This window comes from Pongo pygmaeus, chromosome 16 (assembly GCF_028885625.2).
Source record: "Pongo pygmaeus isolate AG05252 chromosome 16, NHGRI_mPonPyg2-v2.0_pri, whole genome shotgun sequence".
In the NCBI taxonomy this organism is placed as follows: domain Eukaryota; kingdom Metazoa; phylum Chordata; class Mammalia; order Primates; family Hominidae; genus Pongo; species Pongo pygmaeus.
Window position 1 is genome coordinate 96239229 of NC_072389.2, and position 19035 is coordinate 96258263.

Consider the following 19035-nt stretch of genomic DNA (forward strand, 5'->3'; position numbering starts at 1 on the left):
CTCGTACTCTTGAGCTCAAGCGATCCTCCCACCTCGGCCTCCCAAAGTGCTGGGATTACACGTGTGAGCCACCACCACGCCCAGCCATTATTTCTTATTTTGAGAGATTATTTTGCCTGGCCCTCTGTGATCATTTTGATTGGTCTGATTTTGACTTTACCTGCTAAAAACAAAACAAAACAACCCCAAAACTGTTTTATCTCTATCATTTTCTGGAGTCACCTTTTAGCTTAGTTTATCTGTTAACTTTACTTCCCTTTTATCTTTCATTTAAAAATACAGACTAGGAAAGGGCAACACAGGGGCCACAGACATGGTGACAGGCCAGGTCCTGAATCAGAAGGTTGGGTGCTGGCGCCTTCTCTGGTCTGCTCTGCTCTGCTCTTCATCTCTTCTTTTCATGCCTCACAGCAAGACTTATTTGGTCCTTTGGAGAAGATAGGATCCCCAAATCAGCTGGTCAAAAAAGGCATAGCCTCCAGGTTAAAAACAAACAAAAAACCCATCTAGGTGGTTCAAGGGCTCTGAAAGTCTAATCACTTCTGCAAGACTGGAATAGACTAGCCCCAAAGATAGTGTAGTGCTGGCAGGCTGCTGGAGGAAAAGCCTTCCAAAACCCAGAACAGCTGGGAGCCTCACAGGAGTTTTGTGAACTGAAGCCCCTGCCTGCTGGCATACCTAAGCACTGCAGAGGGCAAAGGAAGAGCGTTGGGGGCTGCTGTCAGAGAGGCTGGCTGGGTGCTGGCAGGTCTGACGCTAGAGATTTGTTATATATTTTGAACTTCTCTTTAAGTTTCTCTTTTCTTTTTTTTTGAATGATGTTATAATAGGGTATTTAACCAAGTATGACATCCTTTTTTATTCCGCTTAGTTTGTAAGGTAGACTTAAATGGTCCATTTAACCCCAAGGCAGTGTGAATTAATAGCAGCCCCTTTGTTGTGGGTAGGCCTTCACGACTCCCCCACTTGTCATGAGAATCAAAGGAGGTGCTGGCAGTGCCTAAAATGATCTCCAGCTGGGTTCCCAAGAGAGGCACAGTTGTTCCTTTGTTATTTAGACTTGTCCTTTTTAAAAGAGGGGGGCTATAACATCTTCCATTAGCTTCAGTCTGCATATAAATAAAGAGCCCTGCAAGCTTCAGGAACCTGCCTTACTTCCTAAACTTGTTAAATTTCCACTCTTCCCCAATGCATTTTTTTTTTTTTTGAGATGGAGTTTCGTTCCTGTTGCCCAGGCTGGAGTGCAATGGCACTATCTCAGCTCCCTACACCCTCCGCCTCCTGGATTCAAACAATTCTCCTGCCTCAGCCTCCCCAGTAGCTGGGATTATAGGCACGTACCACCATGCTTGGCTAATTCTGTATTTTTAGTAGACACGGGGTTTCACCATGTTGGTCAGGCTGGTCTCGAACTCCTGACCTCAGGTAATCCACCCGCCTCAGCCTCCCAAAGTGCTGGGATTACAGGCGTGAGCCACTGTGCCCGGCCCCCAGTGGAATTTTTTAAAAAGAGTTGTGGTCTCATTATGTTGCCCAGGCTGGACACCAACAGAAATTTATTTAGTACCGGTGGCCAATCTGTCGCAGATTTGTCAAGAACTAAAGAAGTAAACTAAAGAAGAACCAAGCAGCATCATGGGCAAGCTGGAAGCCCGGTAGAGCTAAATGATGAATTTAAGGATGCCATTAGAGCCAAGCATTAACTACCCTATCTAGTGTCTCTACTACCAGCTACATTTCCAACCAGTCTCCTCTCCTACCCAAGCTCTGTTGGAAACAGATACAAACCCAAGTATACAGAGGAATTAAGAAGGGTTGGGGTAGCATTTTAATTCTATCAGGAAGCATTATCGTCAATGAATAGCTTTGTGACTTTTAGCTAACCATTTACATAATATTAAGTTAGATACTTACTCCAAATGAGACTACTGGAGCCAATGTCTATTTGTAGGTGTGCCGTTTATATTGCATCATAGTCAGGTGTCTTAGCAAGACTGTTATCCTGTAATTGAATCTTAAATCTTCAGTGGATTTAGAAGAATGTAATACAATTTATCTGGAGAATTTCTTTTTCATTTTTCTTTTTTGAAACAACAAGGTCTCGCTCTGTGCCCCAGGCTGGAGTGCAGTGTGCCCCAGGCTGGAGTGCAGTGGTATGATCATAGCTCACTGCAGCCTCCACCTCCTGTGCTCAAGGGATCTTCCCACCTCAGCCTCCCAAGTAGCTAGGACTACAGGTGTGTGCCACTGTGGCTAGCTAGTTTTAAAATTCTTAGCAGAGACAAGGTCTGGCTGTGCTGCGCAGGCTGGTCTTGAACTCCTGGGCTCAAGCCTTCCTCCTACCATGAGCTCCCAAAGTACTGGGATTACAGGCATGAGCCATGGTGCCCAGTCTGGAAAATTTCTTAATAGTTTTTTTTTTTTTTTTTTTTTACTTCTGTATATATCAGTACAAATCTGTGTAAAATCTCAAAAAGAATTGATTTTATGTAGGCTATATAGCAAAGGAGGCAAAGCGGTGAGGTAAAGAGAATACTGAATGAGGCTCGGGATCCTGAGTTTAAGTTTTTAGACTGCTACAAACTAGCTCTGTGATCTTGAGAAAAATCACTTTAGCTCTCTGGATCTTGGTTTCCCATCTGTAGAAGGAAAGAACAGAATTCCTCTCCCTCTTGCTTTTACTTGTGTTGCTTTCTCTGCTAAGCCGGCAACTCCAGTTCCCTTCCTTTGCCTATCCCCACGTTATTTTCACCTGCTGCAAGCTGGAAAATGAGGTGCCTCAGTTTGTTAGACCTGGGTGGGATGTAATGGAGAACTGGAGGGGTTCCTTTCTAACTGCTGTCCTCTGGGGTTCTTATCCATTTTTGTTATTTAGGGGCTTTCTTTGCTTTCTGGCTCACCACTGAGATGGTTGAAATTGCCACATAAGTGACCCCTGGCTCAAGCTAGCACATTGTCCTCATAGCATAAAATAATGGTGACATCACATTCCGCTTCAGTCCTCTGTAATATTGAAGCTTCATGCCAGTACACATTCCCAGTGTTGACAATGGTATTCCAGGAAAATATGTGTTGCTCTTGCAGGAGTTTTATCACTTTTTTCTTGATCACGAGTCATCACGAGGTCTGTAATTGAAGCTACTAAGAGTTGTCTTATGTAGAATTGCTTCTGTTTGAGAATATCGATTAGGCATCCCTTTGTACAGATGCTGAGGTTGTGGTATTCTGGATCAATACTTTTGCAAAGTATTAACCATTTATATGCTTAATCCTTGTTTTCTGCTTGTTTTTAATATATTTTTTAAAACTTGGTAGAACTTCTTTTTTTTTTTTTTTTTTTTTTTTTGAGATGGAGTCTCGCTTTGTCATCCAGGCTGGAATGCAGTGGCGCAATCTCAGCTCACTGCAACCTCTGCCCCCTGGGTTCAAGCAATTCTCCTGCCTTAGCCTCCCGGTAGCTAGGACTATGGACACTCACTACCATGCCCAGCTAATTTTTGTGTTTTTAGTAGGGATAGGGTTTCACCATGTTGGCCATGGCTGGTCTCGAACTCCTGACCTCATGATCACCCACCTTGGCCTCCCAAAGTGCTGGGATTATAGGCGTGAGCCACCGTGCCTGGCCCTGTAGAACTTCTTACATGGAAGGATGTATTTGGTCATACCATTAGCATTTAGAAACCCATATTTCACTTCAAGGATTTGGAAATTACATTTCTCCTGTTTTTAATTACTTTATATAAAAATACAACTATAAGCTAGAATTTATTTTTCTACTTAGCTGCAGAAGAAAAATGTATGTGTTGATTGTTCACACATAAAGAATATACTGTACCATATGTACTTTTAAAAATGATAATCTTCCTAGTTGATAATAAACAACAACTCTCCAATTCTTGGCCTTCAGCTCATTTCCTAACTTAGCATGGGCTTATGTAGGAATCTGCTTATGGTTTACCAGTCAAGTAAGATCTGGGGTTTCTAATTAACCACAAACATAATGATATGCCAACAGGATGGTACATCTACCCAAACAGTTAATGCAAATGTAGGTCACATTGATAGATCAATAGTGTCTAAATTAGAGGAAGTAATTTCCTCCCTAGGTGACGAAATCTAGTTGCAACTTTTTAGCCATTCATCCCAGGCTGCAGCTTTCAGATGCTATGTGATAGGTAGGTGTACACCTACACGTAACTGATATCTCATCTAACTGAGCTCTAGGTCCCTTGGGGAAGTACTCCGGGAGTACGGTACTGTCTGCCATTAGCTCTAAACTTCTACCTGGAAATCCACAACTCTGCTTCTTTTGGAAGATTCACGTGTCCTGTTTCATTACAGAAAGAGTTCTGCCGTTAGCATTAGCCATGTCACTCCCCTCCCCGGTCTATCTAGCACTGGATCCCAGACACTGATGTGGAGAAGCATTTCTGTATGGAGGCACAGAAGCCCTCTCTTCCTCATTTGATGTCTAGGTCCCATGTTCTGAAACAGGAGAGTGCTTTTCAGATCCTGAGCCTAAGGCCCTCCTGAAAACACGTAGATTCCCATTTACAGGTTCATTTGTTTCTTGCTTGCTTTCTGTATTTATTTACTAGAGACAAGGTCTCCCCTCTGTCACCCAGTCTGGAGTGCAGTGGCAACCTCTGCCTCCCAGGCTCAAGTGATCCTCCTGCCTCAGCCTCCCAAGTAGCTGGGACTACAAGCGTGAACCACCACACCTGACAAATTTTTGTATTTTTCGTAAAGATGGGGTTTTGCCATATTGCCAAGGCTGGTCTCAAACTTGTGAGCTCAAATGATCCACCCATATCAGCCTCCCAAAGTGGAGCTCAAATGATCCACCTACATCAGCCTCCCAAAGTGCTGGGATTACAGGCCTGAGCCACTATGCCTGGCTTCCACTTGCAGGTTCTTTTGACTTACACCTCCCTTGTTCTTCAAGAAAATGGGGCCAGGCACAGTGGCTCACGCCTGTGATCCCAGCACTTTGGGAGGCCGAGGTGGGTGGATCACTTGAGGCCAGGAGATCGAGACCAGCCTGGGCAACATGGCAAAACCATCTCTACTAAACATATAAAAATTAAAAAATTAAAAAATTAGCCAGGCGTGGTAGCACATGCCTGTAATCCTAGCTACTCAAGAGGCTGAGGCAGGAGAATTGCTCGAACTTGGGAGGCAGAGGTTACAGTGAGCTGAGATCACGCCACTGCACCGCAGCCTGGGCGACAGAGTGTGACTCTGTCTCAAAAAAAAAAAAAAAAAAAAAAAGGTAAGAAAAATGGGACTCTCTATTTCATTCAGTCTCTCTCTGCCATCACTACCATATTAGCCAGCTTTGCTTTAGTAACAATCCAAAAACTCAGACTCTCAACAAACATTTATTTTTCACTCATATTACTTGTCTGTGGTGCTGGAATACCTTCTACGTCTCTCCTCTGTGTATCTTCTCCGTCTGCAACTGAGGCTGAAGGAGCATCCCCTACTTAAGACATGATAGTCTCATGGCAGAAGGAAAAGAGTATGAGAGTTTCTGTTTGAACAATATGAACATCACATTTGCTCATAAGCCATTGGCCAAAGCAAGTCACATGGGCCAGTCAACTTTTTTTAGCCATTCATCCCAGGCTGCAGCTGGGTGACGTCAGAGGTGACTTGGAATGGCAACAGATGGTGCCTGAGCTGTAGGACCCTTGGGGAGCACTGTGGGAGGCTCAGAATGCTGGGGCAGTCCCTAATAGTGATGCTGCTGCTCCTGACCACAAAAGGACTCTGCAGGTCAGCCCCACCTTTGACAAGATGCTTCCCAGGGTTCCACCATGCAGACAGACACTCATCCTCCTTTCCAATGTCCGGGTATCCCTGGGACAAACAGCTGTTATGTATGTAACATCATTTTGTCTTCTCAACAAGCCTGTGGAAGTTATTATCATTTCCACTTTTTAGATAAGGAAGATGAAGTAACTTGTTAATAAGTGGAACATCCTGAACTTGAACTGTTTCTTTGACTCGGAATCATATGTGTTTTGGGGGTTTTGTTGTTGTTTTCATTGTTATTTTTATTTTTTTATTTTTTCTGAGACAGTGTCTCACTCTGTCACCCAGGCTGGAGTGCAGTGGCGCGATCGCAGCTCACTGCAACCTCCGCCTCCCGGGTTCAAGCGATTCTCCTGCCTCAGCCTCCTGAGTAGCTAGGATTACAGGCATGCACCACCATGCCCAGCTAATTTTTGTATTTTTAGTAGAGATGGGGTTTCACCATGTTGGCCAGGCTGGTCTTGAACTCCTGACCTCATGATCCACCCGCGTAGGCCTCCCAAAGTGCTGGGATTACAGGTGTGAGCCATGACGCCCAGCCTGTTGTTATTTTTAAGAGACAGGGTCTTGTTCTGTCACCCAGGCTGGAGTACAGTGGCTCAATCATAGTTCACTGTAGCCTGACATTCCTGGGGTCAAGGGATCCTGAGCCTCAGCCTCAGCCTCCTGAGTAGCTAGCACTACAGGTGCACGTCACCACACCAGCTAATTTAACAAAAATTTTTGTAGAGACAGGGTCTCACACTGTGTTGTCCAGGCTGGACTCAAACTCCTGGCTCAAGTGACCCTCCCCCTTGGCCTCCCGCAGTGCTAGGATTATAGGTGTGAGCCGCTACAACCAGCCCAAATGATATATTCTTTGAATGGCAACGTGAAATGTTTAAAATACTGGCTGGGTGCAGTTGCTCACGCCTGTAATCCCAGTACTTTGGGAGGCTGAGGCATGTGGATCACTTGAAGTCAGGAGTTCAAGACCAGTGTGGCCAACATGGTGAAACCCCGTCTCTACTAAAAATACAAAAATTGGCCGGGTGTGGTGGCGCATGCCTGTAATCCCAGCTACTCAGGAAACTAAGGCAGGAGAATTGCTTGAACCCAGGAGGCGGAGGTTGCAGCGAGCCAAGATTGCACCACCACACTCCATCCCGGGCAACAGAGAGAGACTCCATCTCAAAAAATAAAAAAATTAAATAAATAGGCTGGGTGCAGTGGCTCATGTCTGTAATCCCAGTACTTTGGGAGGCTGAGGTGGGCAGATTGCCTGAGGTCAGGAGTTCGAGACCAGTCTGGCCAACATGGTGAATCCCCGTCTCTACTAAAAATACAAAAAAATTAGCCGGGAGTGGTGGCATGTTCCTGTAATCCCAGCTACTGGGGAGGCTGAGGCAGGGGAATTGCTTGAACCAAGGAAGTGGAGGCTGCAGTGAGCCGAGATCACACCAATTCACTCTAGCCTGGATGACACAGCAAGACTCCGTCTCAAAAAATAATAATAAAATAAACAAAAGAAAATACTGTATGTACTGTGCGGATATAACCATGTAAGAACTTACATGGATAAAACTTGAAAAAGAGTAGAAAAAGTGAAGTGCTTGGCCTTTTGAGTGGCACGTAGTATTTCTTTGTCACCCAGGCTGGAGTGCAGTGGCATGATCTTGGCTCACTGCAACCTCTGCCACCTGAGTTCAAGTGATTCTAGTGCCACCATGCCTAATTTTTGTATTTTTAGTAGAGGCAGGGTTTTGCCATGTTGCCCAGGCAGGTCTCAAATTCTTGACCTCAAACGATCCGCCTGCCTTGGCCTCCCAAAGTGCTGGGATTACAGGTCTGAGCCACTGCACCCTGCCCAGACTTAGCTCCTTCAGTTTCCGGCTTCCCTGACTGAACAGCCACTCTAATTCATTTGATGAGGAAGATCTTTGAGAAGTAATTGAGAAGGTTAAGCCAAATATAGTTTGGAGTAAGATCAGATACTGCAGGGGCAGAGAGTTGAGATTAGGCCACAGTGAAGAAGAGGAGAAAATATCAAATGTAAGCAGAGATTAACACCCCACAACTGAATACCAGCAGTAATACAGGATTTGGGCCAGCAGCAGGGTTAATGCAAAAGAGGCAGCTGTTAAATCGAAAATATAAGCTTTTATTTTGTTTTGTTTTGTTTTTTGTTTTAGAGACAAGGTCTTGCTCTGTTGCTCAGGCTGGAGTGCGGTGGTGTGATCATAGTTCACTGCAGCCTGGAACACCTGGGTTCAAGTGATCCTCCTGCCTCAGCCTCCCCAGTAGCTAGGACTACAGATGGGCACCACCACGCCCCACTAATTTTTTTTTTTTTTTAAATTTTTTTTGTAGAAGTGAGGGCTTGCAATGTTACCCAGGCTGGTCTTGAACTCCTGGCCTCAAGTGGTCCTCCCACCTCATGCTCCCAAAGGGCTGGGGCTGCAGGCATGTACCACCATGCCTAGCTAATTTGTTTGTTTGTAGAGCTAATTTTTGTTTCTTTTGTAGAGACAGGGCCTCACTATGTTTCCCAGGCTGGTCTCAAACTCCTGGCCTCAAGCAGTTCTCCCATCTCCGCCTCCCAAAGTGCTGGGACTGTAGACAGGAGCCACTGCACCCAGCTAGAAAATTTAATAGGAAGTCTAAAAGACATTTCAAGAACTCTCTCCTTTTGGGAACACCTTCTAAAGACCCTTCTCCCCACCTTATGGACTGGCCTTCAGGAGCCCAGTTTGGCAGTAATTGTGCAGTGGCTCAGGCATGTAATCCCAACACTTTGGGAGGCCAAGGTGGTAGATAACTTGAGGTCAGGAGTTCAAGACCAGTCTGGCCAAAATGGCGAGACCTTGTCTCTACAAAAAAATAAAAATGTAGCCAGCATGTTGGCATGCACTGTAGTCCCAGCTACTCAGGAGGCTGAGCCTGGGAAGTAGAGGTTGCAGTGAGCCAAGATTGTGCCACTGCACTCCAGCCTGGGCAACAGAGTGAGACCCTGTCTGAAAAAAAAGAGATCCTGTGTCCTCATTGCATCTTGCCAAGAAGCACCTGATGTCAGTTTGTCCCATTATTTTTCAGGTATTTCAATATATTATTCTCTAGAGTAGAGTATTCCATTGTCTGAGATAAATCTAGCTTCCCTATATCATAGTGGCTATTTTTCTTCCAGCCCAGAAGTTTTTCCTTGGTAAGATAACTTTATTTTGTGAGTTTATAGATTTGGATCATAAAAATAGATCGGAACTGTTAGACTAATTTGGCCCAGAGATTTTATGCGTCCACTTGGGAGAAATAGGAGTAATTCTCAAATCCAAAATGAGAAAATCCATGTTTAACAAAGAAAAATTAGTTTTTAGCTGAAGGAAGTCCCCTATAAAAACATATTGTGTCACAGGATTCCTTTCACAGTAAGCTACCAATTTTATATGTGACTCAATTGACGTAAAACTCTGTTTTAAATGATTAGTATGTGAGGTGACAGATATGTTAATAACTTGATTTCATCATTTTGCTATGTATACATGTATCAAAACATCATGTTGTACAGTGTAAATATATACAATTTTTCTTTGTCAGTAACACCTTAATGCTGGAGGGGATGGGAGAAGAAAATCTGTTTTCTATATTTCACAAGCATGTCTATTGCACAATGTATACACATTGCCCCATTATGTGAGATTTATTGGCCCAGCCTAGGATTTGGCTTTTGACAACCAAAAAGGTTGCCCTTTGTGATGCCAGTCTCAAAAATGTTAAGAACGTACCCCAAGCATCTCTTTAAAAAGGATTTTGGATTTATTGACCATGAATTTATCTAGAATCTGTTTCTACTTTCATTTGTACCATTTAGGGACTGATGATTTGTATGTTTTCCACTTGTATTTACATAGCATTCCTTTTTTCCTCTTTAACTCGGGTTACACACTCTGAATGTCTAAAATGATGAGTCAGTGAAATGGTTTGTGTGTAAGGATTCACAGTAAGAGAGTGGGTGTCCCATCTACAGGGAGCAGCCACGCCCAACTTCAGCCTGAGATGAGTATGGTTCATTGTGGCCAAGATATTTTGATTTATGGCTGGGTGCAGTGGCTCATATGCCTGTAATCCCAGCACTTTGGGAGGCTGAGGTGGGCTGATCACCTGAGGTCAGGAGTTTGAGACCAGCCTGGCCAACATGGTGAAACCCCATCTCTACTAAAAATACAAAAATTAGCTGGGCATGGTGGCGCACATCTGTAATCCCAGCTACTTGGGAGGCTGAGGCAGGAGAATCCCTTGAACCTGGGAGGCGGAGGTTGCAGTGAGCCGAGATCACACCATTGCACTCCAGCCTGGGCAACAGAGCAAGACTCCATCTCAAAAAAAAAAAAAAATATTCTGACTTTTCCCTAGAATCCTCAAGTCTGAATTTTCAAACATTATGAATTCAATCAAAAATTTTAAAAGACACCGTGCAGAACAAATAGGTGCCTCATGGCTTGCGAGTTTCTTTCTTTAATATACCTCTTTTACATTTCAAAGTGTCCTTTCTACTTTTCTGAGATTTAGTATATGAATTCACTGTCTTCTGATTCTCCTCCCCCAATTGCATGACAACTTTTATTATTCTTTCAGCTTTCCTCTTAGCACACTACAGATTATTTGTCATTATTTTATGGTTATTATAAAGAAATAGTTCCATATACTACTTTATTTACCTTCACCCAAGGCCCACTAATGTATAATAAGTAAAACTGTAAAATCGGTCCTTTCATCTGCTGTTGTTATCAGTTGTTCTTGAGGGTGAGTGTCAGTTTCATGGTTGGAGGCCAACTCTTCTTCCCTTCTCTCTGCAGCCGTCATTTCACCAAGCTGATAATGTTCGGGGAACACGCCATCACGGGCTGGTGGAGAGGCCATCCAGGAACCGCTTCCACCCCCTCCACCGAAGGTCTGGGGACAAGCCAGGGCGACAAATATCCTTTTTTACTCTTCAAAGGGAGTGTGCATTCTGAAATGTTTGAAAAGTTTTCAGGATTTATCTTCCCTGCAATTCTCCTTTGGCCTCAAAATCTTCATTTATCTGATGAAAGGAGGCAATACAAGTAAATGAGTTGGAAACTAGAAACATCTCTGCAGTCAACATTTGGAAACATCATTGTAGGTGTTTATGAAAGCATTGATAAAGTTCAGTTTAATGAAATAACAACAAAAACAACCTGTAATTCAGTCCCATTGCAGGGTGTTCTGAGCATTTTCTCCAGAAATTGGCCAAGTTAGAGTTAAACCTGACTTTGAATCAGGTTAGAGAGACTTAGTCTATCTAGCAAAAATGGACATAGAGATATGTGGTTTATTTGTACTTCTTTTGATCTGCTGACCTGCTTTTGGAACTTACAGACAAAATTTCATATGATTTTCTATTTGTGATGTTTCAAACTCAGTAAGTGATAACTAAAATAAACCTAGAATATAGGAAAATCTCATGCAGTAATGTACAGTTACACCAAACTCTGCTGTTAAGTAGAAATAAAGGAAAGGAAATGGTGAATTCACCTGACAGTTTCATTTAATCAGTGCTGTTTACAGGGCGGCAGTGGTGGGTGCAGCTGTGTGACCAGCATTGTGCCGAAGGCTTTGGGGAACAGAACTGAACTGGATTTTTTGGGAGAGGACACAGAAGTGTGCCAGGAGGGCCCGTGCTCTCACTTCATTCTTCTCAGTACTCGGGCGCAGGGGTGGAGGAAGGAGAAGAAAGGCGGGGTGGGTCTCGCTGCGGAGAGCTGAATTCCTGGCAGTGATGGTAGAGTTGGCTTCACAAGCCTAGAAACCAGGAAGTGGGGGCAGGGCACTCATGTTTACTGAGCACCTACCCATGCCAGGCACTGTGCTGGGTAATTTATGTGTCATTTAGTCCTCAAAAACTCACTGAGTCGTTAATTTTTTTAACCCTCATTTTCTGATGAGGAAACCGAGTGTGTGGTGAAGTAACCCAGGATTCAGACCAGGCCCAGCTGCTGGCCCAGCCTGTGCTCTACCCTCCCTGTGCCACCTGCGACCACTCGCAGTGATGAGGACCTTGTACAAGGGAGCCAGGAGTTGTGGGGGCACTCTAGGGAAACCCCAACTTTTCTTGCCTTCAAGCTTCTTGCAGTTTTTAATCTATTTGGAGGCAAGAATAATGACCCAAGGGAATGTTTTTCTCTCCCCTTTCTCCCGCCCCCAGGAACACACCACATTTGGTCCACAGAAGGACTGACTTCTGATTTTGTATATTATGTGGCTGTTATCAAGGAAAGTAAAGATGATAAATGATCTTGAGAATCTATTCTGGAATGTGTGAAAACTTTGACATTGAATGAAAAAGGCAAAAGGAAATGGACGCAATTCATCAGCAAATTTGCACGTCAGGATGGAGTGGTACATCAAACCATTGTCCAAATTGCCTAGAATATTCAGGCAAAAGACTTGGAGCATTTCTTTGCTTGATTTAACAATGTATATTTTTTTGGCTGGGCACGGTGGCTCACACCTGTAATCCCAGCACTTTGGGAGACCGAGGTGGGCAGATCACGAGGTCAGGAGATTGAGACCATCCTGGCTAACGTGGTGAAACCCCGTCTCTACTAAAATTACAAAAAATTAGCCAGGCTTGGTGGCAGGCACCTATAGTCCCAGGCTGACGCAGGAGAATGGTGTGAATCCGGGAGGTGGAGCTTGCAGTGAACCGAGATCGTGCCACTGCACTCCAGCCTGGGCAACAGAGCGAGACTCCGTCTCAAAAAAAAAAAAAAACTACCAATGTATATTTTTTCAGTTCTCAGTTCCCTCTTTCTCCTGTCAGTGCTCTCATTTCTATATATTAGATTAAACATTATGCTATATATACGTATGTGTGTATGTAAGTACAGTCTAAATGTATAAGCATGCATATAGCTTTACTAACCAAAATAGAGGAGGGAATTGAAGAAAAAAGAGGAGAATGTTTATTCACTTATAAAAATTATTTGTTAAGTATGTGCTAGTGGTCAGACACCGTTTTAGACATTTTAGTTCACTGTAACAGTAAACCGCATGGTCCCTGACCTCAAGTTGCCCAGGGTTCAGTGGGAGAGGCTACTCAGCAAACAAGCAGCCACGGCAGGTATGGCGTCTGCAGGGAGGCAGCTCAGGGGCTGTGGGAGCACATTGGAGGTGCAGCTTGAACCAGTCTGGGGAAACGAAGAAGGCATCCTGGGGGAAAATCTGAGGCTTGAAGGATAAGAAGTAAGAGGATAAGGTGTTCATTCAGCAGATCTTTACAGAGCCCCGTCTCTGTGCCAGGCACTGTTCTAAGCACTGGGGACCCAGTGATGAATAAGGGAGACATACTTCCTGCTTTCTTGAGTTCACAGTCCTGTGGGAGATGACAGCAAACAGGCAATAAGAAAGGAAAATGGCTTTAGATGGTAATGAGTGAGATTTAAGAGAGTAAAGCAGTTGGGAGGTATGTTCCAGGCAGAGGGAAGAGAATGTGGTGCAAAGTCCCATAAAGGGAGATGACTTCTTGTGTTCAGGGGACCCTATCTCTTATGATAGGGTATAATCTGGCACTGTATGGATCAACTTGAGAGCATAAGCAAAGCTAGTCAACTCCTAAAGGAAGGAGAAACAAAAACCAAGTTAATATGCAGAGAAATTAAAGTTGTTAGACAGTATGAGTCAGATTCACTGATCATGAGCCATGTCTTTGTGGTCTCCTAAGCCCCTAAACTGGGGTCCTGGGACTGGACATCGGCTGATGCAAAGAAAGTTCTTTAGCCCAGGCTCTTTTGAGGAATCAAGGGTCCATGAAATGGGATGATTTTATTTTGGTGTTAATCTATTCCAGAGAACTTGGAGGAGGAGGGCTGTGATTCTATCTTTGCTTTCACGACCTGCATTCTGTTGGTTGTGAAATAATCTGCTTAAAATTGTGGCCTTGCACATTTGTCTATGACTTTTTAAATGAAGTGTCTTCATTTGAAAGTATAAAACACTGGTTTGAATCTTTGTTAGAACAAAAGGAAAAAATCAGAATTATCTTATTATAGCTGTTTCTTGGCTTGGGTGTTATTTAAGACACACTGGCTTAGACAAGGGTTTTAAGGGTTCACTCCTATGATAGGGTGATCTCAAATAAAATGAACATTGTTTAACAAATATTCTGGCTTCCTCTCAGAGTGGGCAGGCACAGCACGCAGAGCTCTGGCACAGGAGATTCCTTCTGGAGTGGGCTTTGCCCTTGGCATGGGCGGTCACACAAGACCAAGGCACAGCTGCAGCTGGGCCCTGGCCTAGCCCCACACAGGCAGAGGAGAGGCACTGCCAGGGCTTGCTCCTGGCTGGGGGCCTGGGCTCGGGCACTTGGAATAGAAGCTCTTTTGCCCTTCTGCAGATGTGCGGTCTGTAGCAGCCCTTCTTACTCCCACCCCTCAAGGGTGGCGGGCGTGCCGTGTCCCAAACACCCTCGCTGAACTTCTGAACTATTAACATAGATTTATAGCAAAGAAAATATTTTCTCAGACTAGTGGGTAACACACTGAGAAAGAAAGAGACATGCTGAAGAAACGTAGAAAATGCCTTCCTCTAAAGGAAGTCAAGAGTTCACCAGCGTGAAGGGTCACAAAGAGATGCCTAAGACCTACCAGAGTTAGGAATGATTCTCCTCTCTGGGCTGGGCCTTGCTTTGATTCTTTTCATCATAATGAGATGAAAATGTTAGTACATTGGTTTATAGGACACTGTTTCTTTGAAATGCATGGCCTATTACATTTGAGAAACACCATACTCTGTATCTCCTCTTGGAGCCTGACTGTATATATCAGGGCTCTGAAAAGTCCTGCAGTTAAGAAACTTCTCATCTTTAACCCAGAATTTCAAAACTTAAGTGATCACAAAATCCAACTTTTACCTAACACCCGTCTTCTTATCTTGAAGGACAAGGAAACATTGGTCTTTAGAATTTTAAGGGGGAAATATTCTGACTTCACAATACCACATGCAACCTGTTTGCCTCTCATTTGCTGAGGGAAACAGGATGTTCTTATAAATGCAAGGACTCAAAAAGATGCCACTTATATCCTCCTTTACAGTTTCACTTTAAGATGTCTTCTAGTGGGACATAGTTAGAGGTAAAGGGACAAAAGGAAGTAGAATGACAATAAACACATGGCTGAGAAATCAGGAAGGAGCCAGATTGTGGCCAGTTTTCTATATTAAATCTGACCCTGAAACTTGTCTTGGTAGGTGGGTTCTGTTAACCAGACTCCGAGTCCACTTACCCCACCAGCTACATGGAAGGTCTCAGGCCTGCCCCACAAACTGTGTCCCTGGCAGAACACAGAGTTCCAGAGCAGGAGAGGAATGACTGGCTTCCAGGCTTCCCCGACAAGGCAGTTCCTGAGCCCTGCCCAGGTACACTGACCGCACAGGGACGGGAAGCCAAGAGAAGGGAACCCTGGGCCTGCACCCAGCCGCAGGTCAAGCAGCACAAAGAAAGGGACAGGGCGGGTCTTGTTTTCAGCTTCTGTGGCTCAGTAACCCCACCCACTGGTAAATGGGCCAACTGATGTCCTCTCTTAGCAGCAGAAGAAGAGCTGCTCCCCTTCCTTTGGGGAAGAGTAAGAACTGTTCCCTCTAATACTCCGCAGGCTGAGAGGAACAGCAGTCCCTGTGTTGATGGATTGAGACAGTAACTCGAGGAGGAAGATTTTCCTGCACAGAGCTGCAGAGGCTTGGGGAGAGAGAGAACAGACTGGGATGACTCTGAGATCCTAACCTGAGTGTCTTGGTGGACGGTGGCCTTTCACTAAATAAGATGGACTATAAGAAGAGGAACAGATTAAGGGGACAGTGATTGGTTGGATTTTTGGTAGAATTTGAGCTGTCTTGGGTACTTTTGGCAGAGAACTTGAGTAGGCAGTTGGAAGTATGCACTTGGAGTTCACAAAAGAACTGTGGGGAGCTGGAGGTGTGGATTTATGAGTTACCGGACTGTGGGTGACAGTGGGGCCGAGGGAAGGATGGGATTGGCCAAGGCGAGCATGGAGGACAGGGGCTCTCCACCAGGAAGACGGGCACTGGCCCGGAGGCTCTTAGGAAGCACCTCCTAAAGCTCCTGTGCCCGGAGGCTCCCGCCACCCCCTCCACCTGCTCACACTCTGCCTGGTGCCCAGTGATCCTGAGAGCATCCTTTGCCTCTCAGAGCCATGCAGGCAGGTGTGGCCTGAGGCTGCGAGGCCACAGGACCCCAGGGAACATCAGGACGGAAGGCAAAGGGGCGGAAAGGAGTGCACAGAGGGATAAGAAAAGATCCATGCGAGTGTGGGGATTTTTTTTTTTAAACTTTAATTTTTGTTTCCATCCATTGCAGCCACCTCTTCTTTGTTTATCTTTTTCATTATCCCTCCTCCCCGCCTTCCTTTTTTAATGTGGAAATCTTCCTTGAGCCAAAGGCTTCACTAAGCTTAACTAAGGAAGCAATGGAGGAGGCGCTGATGTGGTTGTTAAAAGCTCTGTGGCCTGTGCTGCCCTTCCGCTGGCACCTGGCACCTGGCAGCGATGCCAGAAATGTTTCTTGAGTAAATGGTAAATTCAAGTTTATAAATAAGAGTGTTTCCTTTGTCTCGAGGTGGTTACTTATGGCATGTCAGTGTTGTGGAGTAGTTTAAAGCCACCTGAATGAAGTTTTCTGAAATTTTCCAAAGAACAAATAAACTTTTTCTAGATTTTCCTTGCATTAACTGTAAGCGTATAACATGAGTGATTCTCTTGGGTTTTCAAATATCCACTAAATTAGATGAGACTAAAAATTAAGAGAGCTCAGAGGTCACATCTTTCAACTTTTGATGCCTCAACCTAATTATATTAAAAATTTCCAAGAATTTACTATATTTTCATGTTGTTAATATCAGGAAGGTTAAAATGCTAACTTACACCTCAACGTTGAAACCACCAATGTTTGATCATTACATGACTATTACACCACTGCATTCTAATTTGTATTATCAGTACTATGAAATCAGAGATATTGAGTTTAAAGATGGCAGTGTACTGAGAAAAATGGTAAACTTCTACTTCCTGAAATTAAGCGTTTCTGAACAGAGATTCATCAAATCTGCAGAAGAGAGAAAGGCAGATAACCGTAGGTTCTGAGGCTCGGTATTTCCTCCCTAATGGCTTTGCCAGCAGAAATACTGACAGGTTTTGTCTGTCACGGGCCTTCCTATTTATCACCTTCTCCTCTCCTACCTCCTACTGCGGTCTCACCTCATCTGTACTTCATGTACATTAAGCCTAATAGTGAATGTTGAAGAAATGTCTCTCTTTGGAAATTATCTGTTTTATTTTATTGATTTAAGGTCAAATTAAGAAATAAGATAATGAGACTTGTCAAAGAAAACTAATATGTAGAAGATGAAACTTGCAATCCTAATGCTTCTCCTGGCAAAGAGGACATTTCCCACCAAATCACTAAGAACTCATGAGAGCCTCCGTTTTCCTAATTCCAGATTCTGTATTTATTTGAGCTGCCCAGCTCAGGCCTGCAGGATAGGGCCCCACTCCATCAAGGCTTCTGTTTCCTCCTGAGCCCGAGCAGATGATGCCTTCTCTTATAGCCTCCATCCTTCTTCCCAGAACACTCCAGGTACTATTTTCTATTTTTCTGGGGGCATTTGGCATAGTTCACTGTTTCCTGAGAGGCAGCATAGCTTAGCGGAGAGTTCTCAGGCTTTGGTGTCAGTGAGTTGTGGGTTTGACCCCTGATCCACCAGGCATGCTATCTGATCTTGGATTTCTCAGCTTTTCTAGAACTGAGCCTCAGTTTCTCCAGCTGTAAAATGGGGAAAATATCTGCGTCTCAGGATTGAGATTAAATAAAGTGTGAACTCAGCACAGGCCTGGCACACAGTAGGTGCTTAGATATCTGTTTTCAAATTTCTGTCTTAATGTGTAGCTTGTATCTTCTTATTTCTACCTTAAGAAATGAAGGTTTGGGATGAAAAGTATTATTGGTAACTGCCGAATGTATATTTAATCCAATCAGTGATCCAGGAGACAAAAGGAATGGGCTTGGTTTGGGTGAGTGATAAGGAGGCAACGTTCCACATAGGAGGAGAGAAAGGCATTAGCAAAGGCCAGAGGGGCAGGAAAATACAGGCTGTGTTTGTGGAACTCAGACAGCTGGAGGGAAGACAAGAGCAGAAGAGACCATTGTCCCCAGATTGTGGAGCACCACAATTGCTAAGCCAGTAAGTTTTGATTTTGCCTTTTAGGCTGAACAAAATCATTGAAGATTTCTTAGCAGAATAATATGATTAACAGTGTCTTCAGAAGGCTATTGTGTGGGAACAATTAACTAAACGAATGAAAACAGCGCCTCTCTGCTCGGTGTGTAGTGCAGCATCCCATTTGTGTCTCCACGCGTCCAGAATATGCTCCAAGGCATGTTAGACCCAGTGAACAACACAAGACTGATAAGACAGTGCCCCCAACAACACTGGAAAGTTTACGTTTCTTCACACATCTAATGCGCCTCTTTTTTTGGTTATAAATACCAGGAACCACCGGGCGCAGTGGCTCACACCTGTAATCCCAGCAATTTGGGAGGCCGAGGCAGGTGGGTCACCTGAGGTCAGGAGTTCAAGACTCGCCTGGCCAACATGGAGAAACCCTGTCTCTACTAAAAAAAATACAAAATTAGCCGGGCGTGGTGGCGCATGCCTGTAATCCCAGCTACTCGGGAGGCTGAGGAAGGAGAATCGCTTGAACCCGGGAGGTGGAGGTTGCAGTGAGCCGAGATCACGCCGTTGCACTCCAGCCTGGGCCAAAAAAAAGAGTGAAGCTCCGTCTCAAAAAAATAAATAAATAAAATAAAATAAATAAATAAATAAATAAATACCAGGAACCCGCCTTAACTTAAAAAAAGAAAATGTATTGGCATATGTCACTGGAAGCCCAAGGGCTAGATCCAAGGGGTCATACAATGTGATTGAGACCTACCTCTGTGGTACACTTCTGAGATGACTTCAGGCATAACAGGTTTTCTCCAAGGGGAGACCCCCAGGTTCAGACGGCCCTCGGGCTCACCAGCCCTATTGGGGCACTCCTTTTTTTCCACTCAAAAGCACTCTCCTTGGTTCTGTTTGCGTCGTGAGCCGATCCCTGAGCCAAACACTGTTTCCAGTGAGTGAAGTACCTAGACTAGAATCCTGGGCCTGGGTC

General features: G+C 44.4%; 1 protein-coding gene and 1 long non-coding RNA gene across 6 annotated transcripts in view; one reads left to right on the forward strand and one right to left on the reverse strand.

The window, feature by feature from the left end:
- CRTC3 (CREB regulated transcription coactivator 3) overlaps positions 1-19035 on the forward strand; it is a 115483-nt gene that overhangs the window by 53329 nt on the left and 43119 nt on the right. For all 5 annotated transcript variants that reach the window (XM_054451351.2, XM_063652944.1, XM_054451352.2 and 2 more), the window contains exon 3: positions 10647-10766. In XM_054451351.2, coding sequence (XP_054307326.1) covers positions 10647-10766 — 120 coding nt within the window. The remainder of the gene's footprint in view (positions 1-10646; positions 10767-19035) is intronic.
- LOC134738335 (uncharacterized) lies at positions 9584-15302 on the reverse strand. Its single transcript, XR_010124013.1, has 2 exons — positions 15093-15302; positions 9584-10873 (listed from the first exon to the last, which is right to left on the reverse strand). It is a non-coding gene; the product is annotated as an uncharacterized LOC134738335 (long non-coding RNA).